The following is a 15,370-nucleotide window of genomic DNA, read 5'->3' on the forward strand; positions in this document are numbered from 1 at the left end:
GTATTGAACTTCCAACTGAGCCAAAAAGGGCAACAACCTCCCTTGGAGACTTTTTAAGTTGGTTTGGTTTGGTTTTATTATTTAACGTCACTCGGCGGAGCACGGGGCCCACGTGATCTGCGGCCTCCCAGGGGGCATCTGGACGTGCTGTCTAAACAGAACTCCTAAAACTAGCTAGATACAGGTTTGAAGCAGCACTATGGACAATATATGTTGGAAATGAGCGGAAGAAGCATCCGGCGCTACCCTGGCAAGGTCTTCGAGGGCAGGTGCCCGTTTTGGCTACCTAAAAAAGACTTTTAAGTTCTGCTAATATACTGCTTGTCATAAGCCTATCATCACGTGACTAAACGATAAGCAGTGCTGTTATCTCCTGCGGAGTCACGACGTCAGCGACCAGGTGTTCTCCTCACCTCCTCACTGCACGCTTGACCTGTCCCTGACAGTCAGGCCAACGAATGGCGACTTTGAGCCGTTTATGGTATTGAATTCGTGCTTCAAAATATTAGACGGACGGAGAATTCCTTCGGAGAGTTGCGCCGGCGCATAATGACCGGCTCAATCGGCCAGGCACCGGCCATCGATAAACGGGACTTTGACACCAACCGTCGGTCATCCACTCCCCATGAAACCGCGGCTCAAGAGGACGAGGCCTTGCTCCACTCCCGTCCTCGCTCGAGTCTTTCTGTAGGCAATCGGTTTAGTGACAATGACGATGGTCTTCTAAGTGATGTGGTCGAGGAAATCGTGGAAAGGGATCGCCAGAGGATGAGACGGGAAGTTGTTCGTGTCGGGAGCTTTGTCTGGGGAGTGATTACATGGTGAGACACTCTCACCTCATCAGGATTTTTTATCGGTGCTTACTGTTTCTGTTCTGTTTAGTCTTGGTGCAGGAAGTATAACAGCGTTCTCGCTCTATGGGCCCTTGCTGTTAACTCGTTTAAACTATACCCAGCTGCGGGTAAACGAGGTGTCGATTGCGGCGGGTATCTCTATGTACCTTCCTGTATCACTGGCAGGATATCTTTGTGATCGCTATTCGCCATCGCCCCTGACGTTATTCGCGGGAATTGCCTTTGGCCTCGGTTATTCCCTCGCTGCTTTCGTGTACAAAAGCGGACCTCCTCCAGATGCTGGCGGCAACGGGTGGCCGTTCTGGGTGATGGTGGTGGCTTTTATTGCTATAGGAGTAGCTACGTGCAGCATGTACTTGGCTGCAGTAACGACTTGCGCCAAAAATTTTGGCAGAGGTAAACATAAGGGGATTATACTTGCTGTTCCCATTGCAGCTTTCGGTCTAAGTGGGATGTGGCAGAGTCAGGTTGGGACCTACTTTTTATGCGAGCGTTTGAAGGACGGCAGCTGCGGCGACGTCGATGTCTACAAATACTTTCTCTTTCTTGCCATATTACTTCTGACGGTTGGTGTCATCGGCACTTTTGCCCTGCGTATCGTGGACGATGAAGAGGAGAAATACATTGATGAAGCGGTTGAGGAGCTTGAACGGAGCGGCTTGTTAGCGGAAAGTGAGTTCTTTCGACCTCGCAGCGAAGTGCAGGCGGCATATGGGACATTCTCCGACGACCATGAAGATAACGGATCTGTGGACGACCAGTCCGTTACTATCTCGGAGGAGATGCGGGAAGCTGCCAGACGCGAAAAAGAGCGTGAAGAGGAGGAGCGCAGGAAGAAGAATTGGTTATTGAATTACGAGACGCGGATATTTCTCGCGGACCACACGATGTGGTGGCTGGCATTGGGCTTCTTCCTGGTTACTGGTCCGGGAGAGGCATATCTAAATAATGTACTTACTCCCCAGGTTTTACTTGATATTCGTGCTAACACAGTGCAGCTGGGGACGATTGTGCAAACCCTCAACTTAGACACCACAGCTATTGTTGAATCGCACCCCGCCGGCCTCCCATCTACGCATGTCACAATAATAGCGCTCACCTCAACCATAGCCCGTCTTCTAACCGGCTCCCTCTCCGATCTCTTCGCTCCGACCGCGAGGCGCCACTTTACAGTTGATCAAGAAACCGCAGGCCCAAACCCCTTCACCAAACAAAGGCCGACCCTCTCCCGACTCGCCTTCCTAATACCCTCTGCTCTTCTTCTCTCCCTAGGCTTCCTGCTTCTTGCGTCTCCACTCCCCACCCACCACCCCGAGCTCTCCCATTTGACCACCGCTCTCGTCGGCCTCGGGTACGGTAGCGTCTTCTCCCTCGTCCCAATAATAATCTCCGTCGTCTGGGGCGTTGAGAACTTCGGCACAAATTGGGGCATTGTAGCCATGTTCCCTGCCGCCGGCGCAGCTATGTGGGGCGTTATCTATTCGCGCGCTTATCAAAGCGCCGCTGATGGTTCAGCGACTGATGACGGACAATGCCATGGCTGGAAGTGTTTTGGGTTCTGGTCTGTCGGGTGCACGTTTAGTGTTTGGGTGGCCATCGTGGCTTGGTTGGTTGCTTGGGCTTCATGGAGGCGAAGGGGCGTTGTTGTTTAACCTTTTGGGGCTTATTTGCGTATGAACCATCTTGGCGCATCTAGATTGTTTCACGCTTTCTTGTTTGATGACGGCTTATATACTCCTTCTATAGATTGGATTATGATCTTATATAGCCTGCATGTGAATATCTTTATTTGGAACGAATGAAATTGACATTTACATCTCCAACTCCTACTGGGCTGCCATTACCAAGAAGTCCATGATTTAAGAGTCCATGACCGCGCGCATCCCTCCTTGAAGTCCCATTGCCATCGACGCCCATGGTCGGATTGGCTGTCTTCACACACAGAGGTATCGTTTAATAGCTATCATTAAGGACATTGAGGACCACAGCGTTTGCCAAGAGACATATCGATACTGCTTATTTTAACCCGAGCTCTATGCTCTTCTTGCGCAATAGGGCAATTGCTTAATACAGCCGCACACGTGATATAGTAGTAGTTGTTACTGCTTGCCTGCTAGCTTCAAAGATCCTACAATGAGCGGCAACACCTGTATGATATAGGTTTGTTCACTAGGTATTATTAGGCAATAAATATGGTACGTAGATATCGTCTCACAGAAAGCAATGGACCGCCTGGACCAGAGTATCGTGCGGTGGGTACGGCAGTGTCAATACTATGAACGATACGAATAGGAAGCGTATGCAACGCCAACGCCAAGCTAAAGGGGTCATGTCTAACACATTAGATAGTCAAGACTGACGTTAAATGTCCGTCGACTGCGGATCCATACCCATAAACACTTTGTATAGACGGCGACTTGCTGCAGGACCGATGCGGGCATCCGTCAGGGCGCCGTCTTTGTTCGCCGACTTCTAATTGCCGCTGTATTAGCTCACTGTAATTTGATTTCAAGGTTGTGAGAAACCAAAAACGGCTTGGGGGTACCTTGACGTCCTCCAACATCCCCGGCCCAGACCTCCGCATCCCTTTCACCAAGTCGACCACGCTTGGGTATTGATTCACCACACCATAGGCCATCGACGCCGTAACCCGACTGATTTCCTGGAGCATGCGGATGTAGGTATCTGATGCGTTCTCACCGGGTTTGACCTGTCCGCTATCCATGCAGAAAGCGGAATCGTTGTCATTCATGCGCTCGCGGCGGTAGGGAACGGTGGAGATATGCTCTGTAAAGATCTTGATCCATTCGGCAGATTCAGGAGGTGCCGTGGTTTGGTGTATGAGGCAGTTGTGGTTGACTTGGAGATTGAGGAGGGCGTCTTCGATCGTGTCATCGTCAATGGGAGTTGTTTCGGGCTTGTTGGTTTTCTTGCGGCGAGTCGTGGATGTTGATGTAGTTGGCTGCGATAAGCCCTGGACTTCGTCGAGGTTGCGGCGGAACTCAGCTTGGTAGACTCTATTGCGTGAGTTTGCGTTTTTGCGCATCCATGCAGAGAGGCCTTCGATGAGGTAAATTACTGTGCAGTGTGGGTAAGCACGCTTCAGGCGGAGGATGTGCAACTCTAGCTCGCTTGAGGTGTTGGAATTATCAGATTCGAGAGACGAGGTGACCATGTCAACGAACTCCTGCGCCGTCACGAGGCAGAGAACATGCTCTTCTTCGCGGAGATGCAGTTCGCACGGCTCCCAGTATCCAAGAGAACTGTTGTATATAGCCTTCATCTTTCGCCGCCACTTAACGACATTGCGGATTGAGCTGTCGAAAAAGGTCTGTTCTACCCCCAGCATCCGCATGTACTCTACTGCCTGGTTGCCGACACTGGTGTCTTTGAATGATGAGGCGAGGTCGAGGATCATTTCCGGTGTGGAATTCTTCTTCTCAACCTTGAGCCTATTTGCCTGCGCTATGTCGGCCGCCAGCTGCTTGTCTTTTGCCTTTTCTTCCTTCTGCTTTTGCTTCCGCTCCTTCTCTAGCTGGTTTGCAAGATCGCGTTGCGCCTTGGCTGTCTCTCGTCCCTTCGCTTTTGTCTCCTTATCCGCGCTACTTTGCTTGCTTGCTATAGCCTTCTTTGGCCTAAGACTCGGGCGGCTCTCGGGCAGCTCATCAGGGTCCTCATCGATGTTTTCGAAGCGGCCTTGTTTCTTTTTGCTTGGCAGAGTACTGGTAATATCAGTGTTGGGACGCTTCAAACTCGCTAGTAAGCTTGCCGTCTGGTTTGAGAACTCAGATCGCAGCAGAGGCGCCTTGAACTCGGTCTCCTGGAAATCAAACAGCTCGCTCGGATCTGACAGGACCAGCGGATCACTGAAGTCTTCTATGTTATCCTTCCGTAACGTTCGTAGTTTCCTGCCCTTATGAGAATTGATACCGCTATCAATATCATCGTCGATCAGTGGCCTCGTAGCTTGTTGTTTGTTCCTTGGAGACGGACTTCGGCGACTCGGCTCAGGAGCAGACGATGTAAAAACAATCGGATCGGAGTCTAGCGTGATAACTGGTGGTTTTGAGTGTGCTTGCCCGTTCAACGGTCCGTCAGAGAGCAAAATGTCGTCGGAGAAGAGAAATAGAGGGTCCCGGCTCTGTGATGGCAGTGCATTTCCGCTACTGCCTGGTGGTTTGGTGGTTTTCTCGATTTCCGGCGTCAACCGTCTCCTCTTGACTGGTTTGCCAAGGTCAACGTCATTGTCGAAGTCGACTCGCGTAAAGTCTATATCATCCGAAATTGGAAAGGAGGATAACTCGGCGGGTGCGGGCGGGGTGCAATGGAGTCTCTGGATGGAGGAGGCTTCACGGGGGTCCGCTGGAGGTGGAGGGGTTGAGGACAAAAGACTGATAACTTCTGGCATATTGTCGGCATCATAGGGTGGTATGTGAGCCTCTATCCGTGCTAGAGCGTCCTCTGCACTGAGTCCGCTCAAAGATGAGGTTGCATAAAGGTCCCAATTGGGACGCTTCACGAGTCGCGTACCGCGTCACTTCACGTGATCACGTGATTGACTATACCTACAAAGTATACCGTCATCCTTAGTTTTGGTGTTTTCAGAGAGACGGATTTAGCTGTCATGGATGAGCTTTGGTCTGATCGAGTTATCTGGGTGCCATTGAACTATTGGCTTGATGGGGCCAGGGATTCTCCTCGGGGATAGTTCGCACCCTGCGCATACAGTCGAACAATTGAATGCTTCTTCGACTATTCAGTCTCAGGGCTCTCAGAGAAGCCTACGGAGTACCCGCTAAGTTATTCAATGAGCTATGACTAATCAATATATTACCGCCTGACGAGAGCCCGAATGGGAAAATTATTGGCCTTCGATGGACCCGCGCCCCCGCTGCACCTCTGCGACGCCGGTTTTCCGGCCAGGACCACCTGTCAGATATATTTCGCATGTACCGTGAAAGATGTTCATAGATCCCGACACGCCCTGGAATGGCTTTGAACACAAACAATCTTGGGAACACCCAATCCGCGTCCCGGCCTTCTGTATTCGAGGACTCCGATGGCATGACCCCCCATAGAGAGCACGAGACAGCGAAGACGCAACGTTCCCCTGCAAAAAGAGTCAAGAGGGGAAAGTATGCGTCCAAGGCGTGGTAAGCAATGATGCCTTGTTTATCATCGGCTGTTGTCTTACTGACATGCTACAGCGCGCCCTGTCACGCCCGGAAGATAAAGGTGCCCTCGAGCCATATTATAATGATGGATACACTAACCCATGTAGTGTGATGGCCATCTACCATGCAGAACATGTGTCAATAAGCAGCGTGTCTGCCAACGACGTGATATCGGAACAAGCTCGCAATTTTCGGAACTGTCCAGAACTGTGTTCCCAGGAGATAAGGAGCGTGGGTATGGGACAGTGCCGAAGCCAAAATGAGTGGTATTATTGATGCTCGAATATAGGAGTGGCGAGGACAAGCTCGTGCAAAGGGTCAATCAATTAGAGAGCCAGCTTCAACGACTTCTCGCAATGAACAGTCAATTGGGCGGTCTCAAGTCTCCCTCAAGGCCAGGGTTCGTCTCTGGTGCCGAAACGTCGAGTGTACTATCCGCGCACAAGCAGCCAATAACGCCACCTGATGATACGGCGCCTTTTGTGGGCGAGACCTCTATGGTCCATACTTTGTATCAGGTCGAAAAACGCTTTCAGAGAATACATACAACCAGCCATTCGAGCTCATCAGTCAAATCTATTCAGCCAACGCAATCACCACACCCTCGTATCAGAGACGCCCCCACCCGGCTTATCCAGTCAGAGTATCTTAAGTGTGTCTTGAGAGCACATAGTGTTCTCCCTGATCGAGCTCAGTGGAACAGGGACCTTCAGGTGTACGTGGACGATGTGCACGTTCTGTATCCCATTTTGCACCTCCCTACAATACGACAGGAGTTTGGCCAGTTCTGGGACCAGGATTCTACTGGGAACACAAAGGCTCAAGTGGCCCGAATCCTCATATGTTTAGCAATTGGACGCTGTACAACTGCTTCTAGGGCCGGATCAGAGGAGGTTCAGCACTCGTCTGGATGGAGTTTATACAGTGCTGCGATGGATATCTTAGGAGGAGAGGCGGGACTATTTACTTTAAATGACAGCACGCTTCTGATTCTACAGACGATCACGCTTATGGTATGTCCTCTTCTCGCGGCCACTAAATGAGTATCTTGCATTTCAACACGTTGAAATATGCTGATTACTGTAGATTATTTACTTGCTTCGACTAGACGCAAATGAGCGGGCGGGAAAAACCATCGCGATGGTCGTCTCTCATTCACACCAACTTGGGCTGCATCGTGAGGAAGTCCTTTCCAAGATGCCTATTTTCGAAAGTGAAATGTATCGTCGCTTGTGGTGGTGTGTATATATACTTGACCGTCAAGTCTCCCTTGAGACGGGTCTACCCTTCATCATCCAAGACATCAATGTCGATACCACATTACCGTTGGAGCTAACTGACAACTGGCTCTCGCGTATTGCCGGCTGCTCCAAAAGGGCGGATAGTCTGAAAGCTGAAATCGAAGCCGAACTCTCCACTAATCCAATTACTCCAATACCTTTCTTGACTTGCATGATACGCTACTCTAAGGTCATTGGTAAAATCTGGGAGGTGCTCTACAGAGCTCGTAGCATGACGGCGGATATTTCCCTGGGGCCTTCGACTCACGAGTATCTGGATCACCTTTTAACGACCGCTGAACGGCAAACACCGCATAACTTGGCCTACAATGCGAGCAAAAGTCTCGCAGAACAGGTCAGTGGGCTCGACTGGTGGCAGGTCAAGCAGAAAGCCATCTTGAGGATGGTACGTATTATCCCCAGCAAATCGATCCGTGTCCACTTACTGATTTGACGTCTAGCGGTGGACCTTCCTCCGCCTATGTATTAGGAGGCCGATACTAAATCATACATTATCCGGTCTACCCTCGGACCTGGATAGTTTGGACAATGAACTCAAATGCATAAAGCTTGCTCGGAGTATATTTGACCAATTTTGCGAGATTCCCGACCAATATCCGAAGTTCGAGTTCCCTTTCCCTCATTATCTTGCAAGGACTACTATGATCTCATTGGGCCTGCTAATCAAAGAGCCAAATTTCCGACAAGCTTATGGGGCTCGAACTCTCCAGATGTCACGCGATATCAAATCAATTTGCCGAAAGACGTGGGTATCAGGAAAGTTTGCGAGATCAGCCGTGGCCCTCAACATGATGGCCGAAGCAGTACTTGGCCCACAATCTGAGGTCTCACTTGCACAGACCGAGTCCGCAGCTAATTTAGCAGTATCTTCTTTACAAGGTTCTGACAGCAACACAGCAGGCTCGAATGAAGGAGACCGATTTCATCCTATCGATATCAATCTATCGGCTGCGGATAAAGATATCTCAGCCAGCAGTGCTCATAAACTGTCTTCACCATATTTCACAGTCAATGAAACTGAAAATTTGCATGTTAATGAACGCAGCGCGGTGCGGGATGTCAATACGCCTTCTGAATTTCTGCCTCCAGCATCATGTCCCCCGTCGTTGTCTGCAATCACCGAGTCTCAGGCCCTTGCGAACATGACACCGCTACCGTCTACTCTAGCAGATCTAATGACGCAAGATTTCGACTTTGAAATAGCATTCAACAAGGATTATTCTCGTCATGATACACATCTGTCACGATTCGCTACGAACGCGGGTGTGTATTTTCATGGAGGGCACGCGGAAAATTCTCATCCACATCAAGGCTATACTGTCAACAGAACTCTGTCACCTGGGATATCTGTGGAGAGAAGTTCTCTAGATGCAACAGGCCAACCCGGGCATTCGGGCTTGGATGAAGGAGGCATGGATTGGGTCCGGGACCTTCTCGGTGCCGGTTTCCATGCTGATTCGTACATGATGTGGTAACGTAAATGAATGCAGACTGCCTTTATTAGCATATTTATGATTATAAAAACTGCGAACAGGGCTGGGATGACTTAAATGACCGGGTTCTTGCCTATACCCAGGACGGCATTTCGGGTTTGGCGATTCCGTCATTTCGGTTTTTCGGAGGTGAGATTCGGCATCCCGAACGGATAGAGGTGCCTCTGCTACACATAAGTATGCAGCCTCCCATCGCTTGCTCCTCAGGCTTGACTTTTTCTGCAATCTAACTCTCTTGACATCCAAGTTTGCATAAATAAAAATGGCGAATAGATTCAAGGTCGCAATTGTCACTGGCGTGAACGGGATCAGCGGCAACGCAATCGTGGAGCACCTGATCCGTACCCCAAAGACAGAATGGTTGGTACAGATGCTCCATACCCCGATGGCGATAGAATGAATTATTGATCATTTGATATGGCTTTGGTTGGACCTGTCTGACCCTGATCCAGGTCGAAAATCATCATCACCTCTCGCCGCCCCCTTAAGAACTACTGGCAGGACCCAAGGGTAGAGTTCATCGCATTGGATTTCCTTGAGCCTGTCGAAACAATCATCTCCAAAATGACTCCGTACTGCAGTGACGTAACTCACGCCTACTTCACTTCTTATGTGCATACCGACGACTTTGCGAAACTGAAGGAGTTTAATGTCCCCCTGTCCGAGAATTTTCTGACAGCGATCGATCAAGTCGCGAGGAATACTCTCCAGAGAGTTTGTCTTCAGACCGGCGGCAAGGTTAGCTCTGTCCTACCTCGTTATCTACCTTCTAGACTCGGGATGTTATGCTGAAATATTGCGATATGCATTAGCACTATGGCGTCCACTTGGGCCCTGTAAAGCAACCCTGCAGCGAAGAGCACCCGCGCTACGACGACAAGGGGGAGAACTTCTACTATTCGCAAGAAGACTTTCTGTTCGCCATGCAGAAAAACAGAAACTGGACATACAACATCATCCGCCCGAATGCAATTATCGGCTTCACGCCCGGAAGTCCGTTCCCCTCTTTGCCCGTCCCTTCCTTCGTGTTTCTGCTAAGTATGAACTGGGTGGCTAACACGCAATACAACAGACAACGGAATGTCCGAGGCTCTCACGCTAGCCTTGTACTTCCTCATCTGCCGCGAAACAGGCGAGTTTCCGCGGTTCCCTGGAAACCAGTACTTCTACAACTGCGTCGACGACAACTCCTACGCACCCAGTCTAGCAGAAATGAGCGTGTGGGCGACAACCAATCCCGAAGCAGCAAATGAAGCCTTTAATCATGCGAATGGAGACACCTTCGTCTGGCGGTACTTCTTCCCTAGGATCGGGGCGTACTTCGGCCTGGAGGTCCCAGAAACAACTGTCTTCACTACGGCAGCCACACTATGCGGGCCGGGAACCAGTCGCGAGAACCAATTCAAGATGTCTGACTGGGCCGCCGACAAAAGACCAGTTTGGGAATCCATTTGCGCCAAGTACGGCGGGAGTCCCGAGGCTTTTGACTGGGGGACGTGGGCGTTCTTCGACTGGGGTATTGGAAAGGCGTGGCCGACACTGAGCTCGATTTCAAAGGCGAGGAGGTTCGGCTGGAATAGGTATGATGATACGTTTGAAAGTTGGGTGGAGACTTTTCGGGCTTTTGAGAATGCGGGAGTTCTGCCGAGGGTTAGGGTGTTGAGGGGGGAGGTGTAAGGGCCGTTTGTTGGTTTGATTTGGTAACTGGGTGAGTACGAGTGTGGAAATGATATCAGATTCGAGTCATGGCTACTCGGCGCACTTATAGATTTCCGAGAGTGGTGGGGATACGGACGAGATATGCAGCTCCTCTGTACTGGGAGGCCATGCCTGTTGCGTAGTTCATTTAAGGGATCATTACTTCGAGATGAGATTCTCAGTATCCAGGCCTTCCGTGTATATAGTTATTACTACAACCCAGCTATCAGTCCTAGATGGGCACGTATCATTGCAATATCCTGTCTCTTAATCCTAGCCAAAACATACGCCTCCTCCTCACCAGACAAGCCCCAACACAAGCTTTCCTGCTTCCGCCTTTGGGGCCCCGTTCACCCTTTCCAACAACTAAATATCAAAGCTTCGCACCAACAACGCCACAAACAGCATCACAAACCTCTTAATCCCATGTCTACCCGGACACATCTTTTAACCTCTCCAAACGGCCTCCAATTATCACTTTTCGCTGAACACCGGCCCGTCTTCGTCGTGGAACGAAACAATCTGCCTCGAGGCATACTCTGCCACCGTCCGCTTCCTAACCGCCAGCACACAGACTGGTTTCAGAGTCCGGGAAAAAGACTTAGGACCCCTTCCGGCAGCTTAACTTCTATAGTCGATCTCCATTCAGCCTCCAAGCTGGTGCACCTGGTTTCTCAATGCATCCTGGTATGTACGCAAAACTGATCAATTCAGATCCTCCACACCCAAGGTGTTCTCCTAGGCCCTGCGGCATTCTTGGCAGGCCCTCCAATCTACTCTAGGAGCAGATTTTCACCTCGAGAGGCCCATGACTCGCAATCCGGTCTAAACTTGCCTTCACGTTCGCCAAGTTCCGGCTGCACGTCGCTCTAGAGTCATGTTTCTGCGCACTGCACGTAAGAGAAGCATAGTTGAGCTTCTGACAAATGGAAGACCGGTCAAGATATTTATTGAAAGATTATCCAAGGGATTCTAACCGTGGTGTTGAGTTGATATAACTCCATCCTTACGCTTCCGAGGCGTTGGATGCTTCAGCGACTGCTGGTGATGGCAGAATCTTCGACCGCATGCTGTGCGTACTGAACTGTGAAACTGCATTGAAACAGCTACTAAGCGGATACACGGTTGTTGTCGCCAGTGTCATGGCCCTCTCATATCGCATTTGTCTCCGATCGACGTCTGATACGACCTATCTCAGAGCCAACTCTTCATTTGCGTGAAAGTCCTAGCTTGTTTGCACTGGAAGCCCAATTCGACAGATCTAAAATGTCGAAAACAACATCGCCATCATCGTTAACTCTATGCCTGCTATCTCCAAGTTTGACGAACGAGACGTGTTAGTCTACGTTTGGCAAGAGCTTGTATTCGAAATCAGCTCCAGCAGTGGTGATACTAGTCTGATCCCGTACCTCTTTGAAACATAGCGGGAGTGAAACGGTCAGAGCACAAGCTAGCCTTGTGAAGAAGCAGAGGGCGACTATCACGAGCTGGGGGGATTCTAGAGACAAAAGGACACCTGCGAGAAACCAGGAGTCCCGGGTGAATGGTGGAGGGCCGCTACCATGCGGCAATGTGATCTAGGGACGCTATACAAAGCAGGCCCTGATATAACGGTTGATAGCTTTTGAATTATCTTGGATGCAGTGATGGCTGTGGGACAAATCACGAGTGAGCTTGTGATATTACTGCAGCACTGCGCAAACGCAGCCCCTATTTGACGCAGAACAAAGATACCTCTTAGCACTTTGGAATACTGCTAGGCAGCTTCTCTTATTCAATTTCATTTAGGCTGCCAAATCTGACGAGAGTCTCAATTCGTTAACCACTCCAATAAGAAGGCAACTACTCTGTCCTTCTCCGCATTCACTGTACCTAAGCTCAACAGCCGCTCGTTCTATTCTCACCTCACAAGCACAACATCACCACCCAACTCCACATCTTCCATACAATTACAGTGTCACACGGATCCAAATGCCAAGTTCCAAATCCAAATCCAAAACAATCGTCATAACCGGCTGCTCAGCCAACGGCGTCGGGTCCGCCCTCGCCCTCGCCCTCGCCCTCGACAAGCACCCAGACACCACCACGTTTTCGCAACCGCCCGCTCCGTCCACAAATTCCCCAAGGACCTCTCATCCCTCCCCAACGTCACTGTCCTACAACTCGATGTCATGTCTGCAGAGTCCGTGGCCGATGCAGTTGAAGCTGTGAAGGCGCATAGCGCTGATTCCGATGATGATGACACTGCAGGTGCAGGGTTAGACGTCCTAGTCAACAACGCGGGCGTCGGTTACACAATACCCCTGCTTGATGCGCAAATAGACAAGGAGAAGAAGGTCTATGAGACGAATGTGTGGGGAGCCTTGCGGACGGTACAGGGATTCGCAGACCTGATGATCGCCAGGAAGGGGAGGGTGGTTAATCTTATCGGTGTTGGGGCGGTGGTGAATACGCCCTGGATTGGTATGTTCTTTGATTTTCCTTGGTCTGTTTCACATTGTTTGCTTCGGTATTTGTTCACATCAAGCAGCCTGAGGTTCGTTATTTGCTTTCGGTTACGACCGGCTCGAATACTCCAGGCTCGTTACCTCGGGCTGACGCTGTATCTGACGCCGGATATTGCGCTGACGGTGACGGTGGAGCCGGGCCTGACTACCTGCCTTCACACTAATCCAGTCTATACTGGTTGCGTCTGATTGCATCCAGGCATATACTCCTCCTAAGTCAGCAGTGACACAGCTCTCCGAATCTCTCCGGCTAGAGCTCTCCCCTTTCAATGTGTCCGTCATATGTGTGATGCTCGGCACGATCGCCATCTCCTTCCACATCAACGAACCGCAGGTCGTCTTACCTGCGTCTTCGAGGTACGCAGCTATCAAGGTTACCATCTCGCGGTGGGCGAGTGGCGAGGCGGGGCCGAAGGGTGGAAGGCCTGATGATGCGGCGCGGCTAATCGTGCAGGATGTGCTGGGAGCTGGGGCGGGGTTGGTGTGGAAGGGGCCGTATGGTGGTGCGGTTAGGTTTGTTAGTCGATGGTGTCCTGGATTGCCGTTGATGAGTTTACTCGAATCCCAGGGAAGGTGAGCAGAGCTAATGAGGTGCTAGGACAAAATGATGAGTAATGGACAGGGACTGGATGAGTTAGAGAAGAGTCGGATGTGACGTAGTATGAAGCTTAGCTTTCTTCTTTGTCAAGTCGATCGTACTAGACTTGATGTGCTCATTCATCTATGGTGTTCAGGCGGAATCTTGAAACCCCCAGGCATACCCTTCCTGAACAGGCCCTCCAGATCCACATCCCTACTCACCCTCCTCAGCAATTCAATGCTCTTCTCCCCATAAGAGGCAATCGGATCCTGCCAGTCAGCCGCGTAGTTAAGATACAGGAACGACTCGTAGCTGTTTAGCCTGCGTGCATCCTCTTCAATGCCCTCGAAGAGCACGCGAGCAGTGTTGTGGATCCTCTCGTCGTCCGTTTCGTCTTCCCAAGTAGCACTCAGAAGCGTGACGACTTGTGACCCTGTAGTATTTGAAAGGCCCAGGGCATTCTTCGTAGGTGCGCGCGCGTAGATTGCTGGTGGAAGCGGCTCGAGGGAGACGGACCACACGATCCCACGAACGTCCTCAATCTCGGGCAGGCTGGACTTCCACCGTAGATAGGTTGCGTTGAGCATGTCGACCGTTGAGCCGTGCGTTATCACCACGTTTAGCTGTCTGCCGCCGCAATCATGGGTACAGTCAGGAATCAGAAGATTGGAGCTAGAGAATACAGGCAACATACCGGTTCCCATTCGGCTGGAAAGAGCCCTGCTCTATGGATATATTATGCATGCTCGCAACACGCATCGTGCTGTACGCCGACGGCATCTTAAAGAAATTTGCAAAGACCTCTGGATACTCTTCCTCTCTCGTATAAACAATACTGTTCACAACGGCCGCACCCTGACCACTCGCATATCCAAAACTCCCGATTAGCGATGCATACTCATCGTATCCCCTTGCTATATTGAAACTCTCAAAAGCCCGGAGCTGGTCATTGATAGTCTCAAGTGGATAATACACATGTCCACCCCATACAAGGCCCTGCTCGAACGTCCGTAATTTGACTTCTGTTACAATTCCAAAATTGGCTGACCCGCCACGAAGCGCCATCGTCAGGTCAGGATGTTCTTCTTCGGTAGCGTGAACGATCGTCCCATTTGGTAGCACGATTTCAAACTCGGACGCCGTGTCGCATGTCCACCCGTAGCGGGGCGAATGGTAGGATATCCCCCCTCCTAGCGTAAGTCCGCCGACACCAACCTGTGCCGCTCGGCCGCCTGCTACAGAGAGATTCAGCGAGTCGAGATAGGAATAAACTTCTCCCCATGTAGTGCCGACGCCAACTGAGGCCGTTGTCTGATCGTCGCTAAGACGGATAGTGTTCAGCCTGCTCAGATCGATCGTTATACCATTCTGGATATTCGACGCCTCGCCGATAAGGCTTGTATGGCCTCCCGATCGAATCGAAAAATGGCATTGCGATTTGTCTGTGATACTGAGGAGGGACGAGGTTTGCGCTATGCTGACTATCGTGGTGGAGACGTCATCTGCATCGGTTGGGGAGATGACGCAGAGGGGTCGGAGAGCGGCGTTCTGCTGCGAGAAGTACGACTTCATTGAGGCGATGTAGGGTTTTGTGTGGGGGAAGGAGACTTTGGGCCCTAGAAGGGATGAGAGGGCGAGGCACTAAAGGAGGTAAGGTAGCTAATATCAGTAACCTCATCTCATCTCGTTTCCAGCATTGCTGTATATAGTGAGAGACGGGATGAATGAGGCACTCACGCAGGCGCCCACGGCAGGCGAAAATG

At 50.8% G+C, this 15,370-nt stretch overlaps 6 protein-coding genes across 6 annotated transcripts; 4 read left to right on the forward strand and 2 right to left on the reverse strand.

Annotated features, from left to right (window-relative positions):
* Positions 1 to 329: 329 nt before the first annotated feature.
* BDW70DRAFT_136449 (MFS transporter) lies at positions 330 to 2,677 on the forward strand. The gene is made up of 3 exons (XM_073736861.1): positions 330 to 821; positions 883 to 1,804; positions 1,853 to 2,677. The coding sequence occupies exons 1-3, from the start codon at positions 550 to 552 to the stop codon at positions 2,504 to 2,506; spliced, it is 1,848 nt and encodes a 615-aa protein (XP_073596003.1). The 5' UTR covers positions 330 to 549; the 3' UTR covers positions 2,507 to 2,677.
* A 462-nt stretch (positions 2,678 to 3,139) lies between these two features.
* BDW70DRAFT_168235 (uncharacterized protein) lies at positions 3,140 to 5,262 on the reverse strand (the record flags this gene model as incomplete). Its single annotated transcript, XM_073742405.1, has 2 exons — positions 3,140 to 3,326; positions 3,400 to 5,262. The coding sequence occupies 2 exons, from the start codon at positions 5,260 to 5,262 to the stop codon at positions 3,216 to 3,218; spliced, it is 1,974 nt and encodes a 657-aa protein (XP_073596004.1). The 3' UTR covers positions 3,140 to 3,215.
* Positions 5,263 to 5,746: 484 nt separating this feature from the next.
* Positions 5,747 to 9,089, forward strand: BDW70DRAFT_136453 (transcription factor domain-containing protein). Its single transcript, XM_073736862.1, has 7 exons — positions 5,747 to 6,007; positions 6,062 to 6,089; positions 6,136 to 6,263; positions 6,318 to 7,041; positions 7,115 to 7,714; positions 7,770 to 8,822; positions 8,898 to 9,089. The coding sequence occupies exons 1-6, from the start codon at positions 5,844 to 5,846 to the stop codon at positions 8,802 to 8,804; spliced, it is 2,679 nt and encodes an 892-aa protein (XP_073596005.1). The 5' UTR covers positions 5,747 to 5,843; the 3' UTR covers positions 8,805 to 8,822; positions 8,898 to 9,089.
* BDW70DRAFT_150345 (SDR family oxidoreductase) lies at positions 9,085 to 10,499 on the forward strand (the record flags this gene model as incomplete). Its single annotated transcript, XM_073739141.1, has 4 exons — positions 9,085 to 9,182; positions 9,275 to 9,560; positions 9,635 to 9,815; positions 9,895 to 10,499. 4 exons carry the CDS (start codon positions 9,085 to 9,087, stop codon positions 10,497 to 10,499), a joined length of 1,170 nt encoding a protein of 389 aa, XP_073596006.1.
* Positions 10,500 to 12,491: 1,992 nt separating this feature from the next.
* BDW70DRAFT_150346 (uncharacterized protein) lies at positions 12,492 to 13,665 on the forward strand (the record flags this gene model as incomplete). Its single annotated transcript, XM_073739142.1, has 4 exons — positions 12,492 to 12,556; positions 12,598 to 12,983; positions 13,249 to 13,600; positions 13,650 to 13,665. The coding sequence occupies 4 exons, from the start codon at positions 12,492 to 12,494 to the stop codon at positions 13,663 to 13,665; spliced, it is 819 nt and encodes a 272-aa protein (XP_073596007.1).
* BDW70DRAFT_53030 (FAD-binding oxidoreductase) lies at positions 13,481 to 15,297 on the reverse strand. Its single transcript, XM_073744210.1, has 2 exons — positions 14,302 to 15,297; positions 13,481 to 14,234 (listed from the first exon to the last, which is right to left on the reverse strand). The coding sequence occupies exons 1-2, from the start codon at positions 15,177 to 15,179 to the stop codon at positions 13,745 to 13,747; spliced, it is 1,368 nt and encodes a 455-aa protein (XP_073596008.1). The 5' UTR covers positions 15,180 to 15,297; the 3' UTR covers positions 13,481 to 13,744.
* Between the last annotated feature and the right edge of the window lie 73 nt (positions 15,298 to 15,370).

Source organism: Aspergillus foveolatus, assembly GCF_047715535.1.
Source record: "Aspergillus foveolatus strain CBS 279.81 unplaced genomic scaffold BDW70scaffold_24, whole genome shotgun sequence".
In the NCBI taxonomy this organism is placed as follows: domain Eukaryota; kingdom Fungi; phylum Ascomycota; class Eurotiomycetes; order Eurotiales; family Aspergillaceae; genus Aspergillus; species Aspergillus foveolatus.

Excerpts from the sequence above, each read along its gene's own strand:
- BDW70DRAFT_136449 (XM_073736861.1), top strand. The coding sequence starts at position 550 with ATGACCGGCTCAATCGGCCAGGCACCGGCCATCGATAAACGGGACTTT. Across the intron at positions 822-882 it reads GTCTGGGGAGTGATTACATG|TCTTGGTGCAGGAAGTATAA; the intron begins GTGAGACACTCT and ends TGTTCTGTTTAG. Across the intron at positions 1,805-1,852 it reads GAGAGGCATATCTAAATAAT|CTGGGGACGATTGTGCAAAC; the intron begins GTACTTACTCCC and ends AACACAGTGCAG.
- BDW70DRAFT_136453 (XM_073736862.1), top strand. The coding sequence starts at position 5,844 with ATGGCTTTGAACACAAACAATCTTGGGAACACCCAATCCGCGTCCCGG. Across the intron at positions 7,042-7,114 it reads TACAGACGATCACGCTTATG|ATTATTTACTTGCTTCGACT; the intron begins GTATGTCCTCTT and ends TGATTACTGTAG. Across the intron at positions 7,715-7,769 it reads AGAAAGCCATCTTGAGGATG|CGGTGGACCTTCCTCCGCCT; the intron begins GTACGTATTATC and ends TTTGACGTCTAG.
- BDW70DRAFT_53030 (XM_073744210.1), bottom strand. The coding sequence starts at position 15,179 with ATGAAGTCGTACTTCTCGCAGCAGAACGCCGCTCTCCGACCCCTCTGC. Across the intron at positions 14,235-14,301 it reads TTCCAGCCGAATGGGAACCG|ACAGCTAAACGTGGTGATAA; the intron begins GTATGTTGCCTG and ends TTGCGGCGGCAG.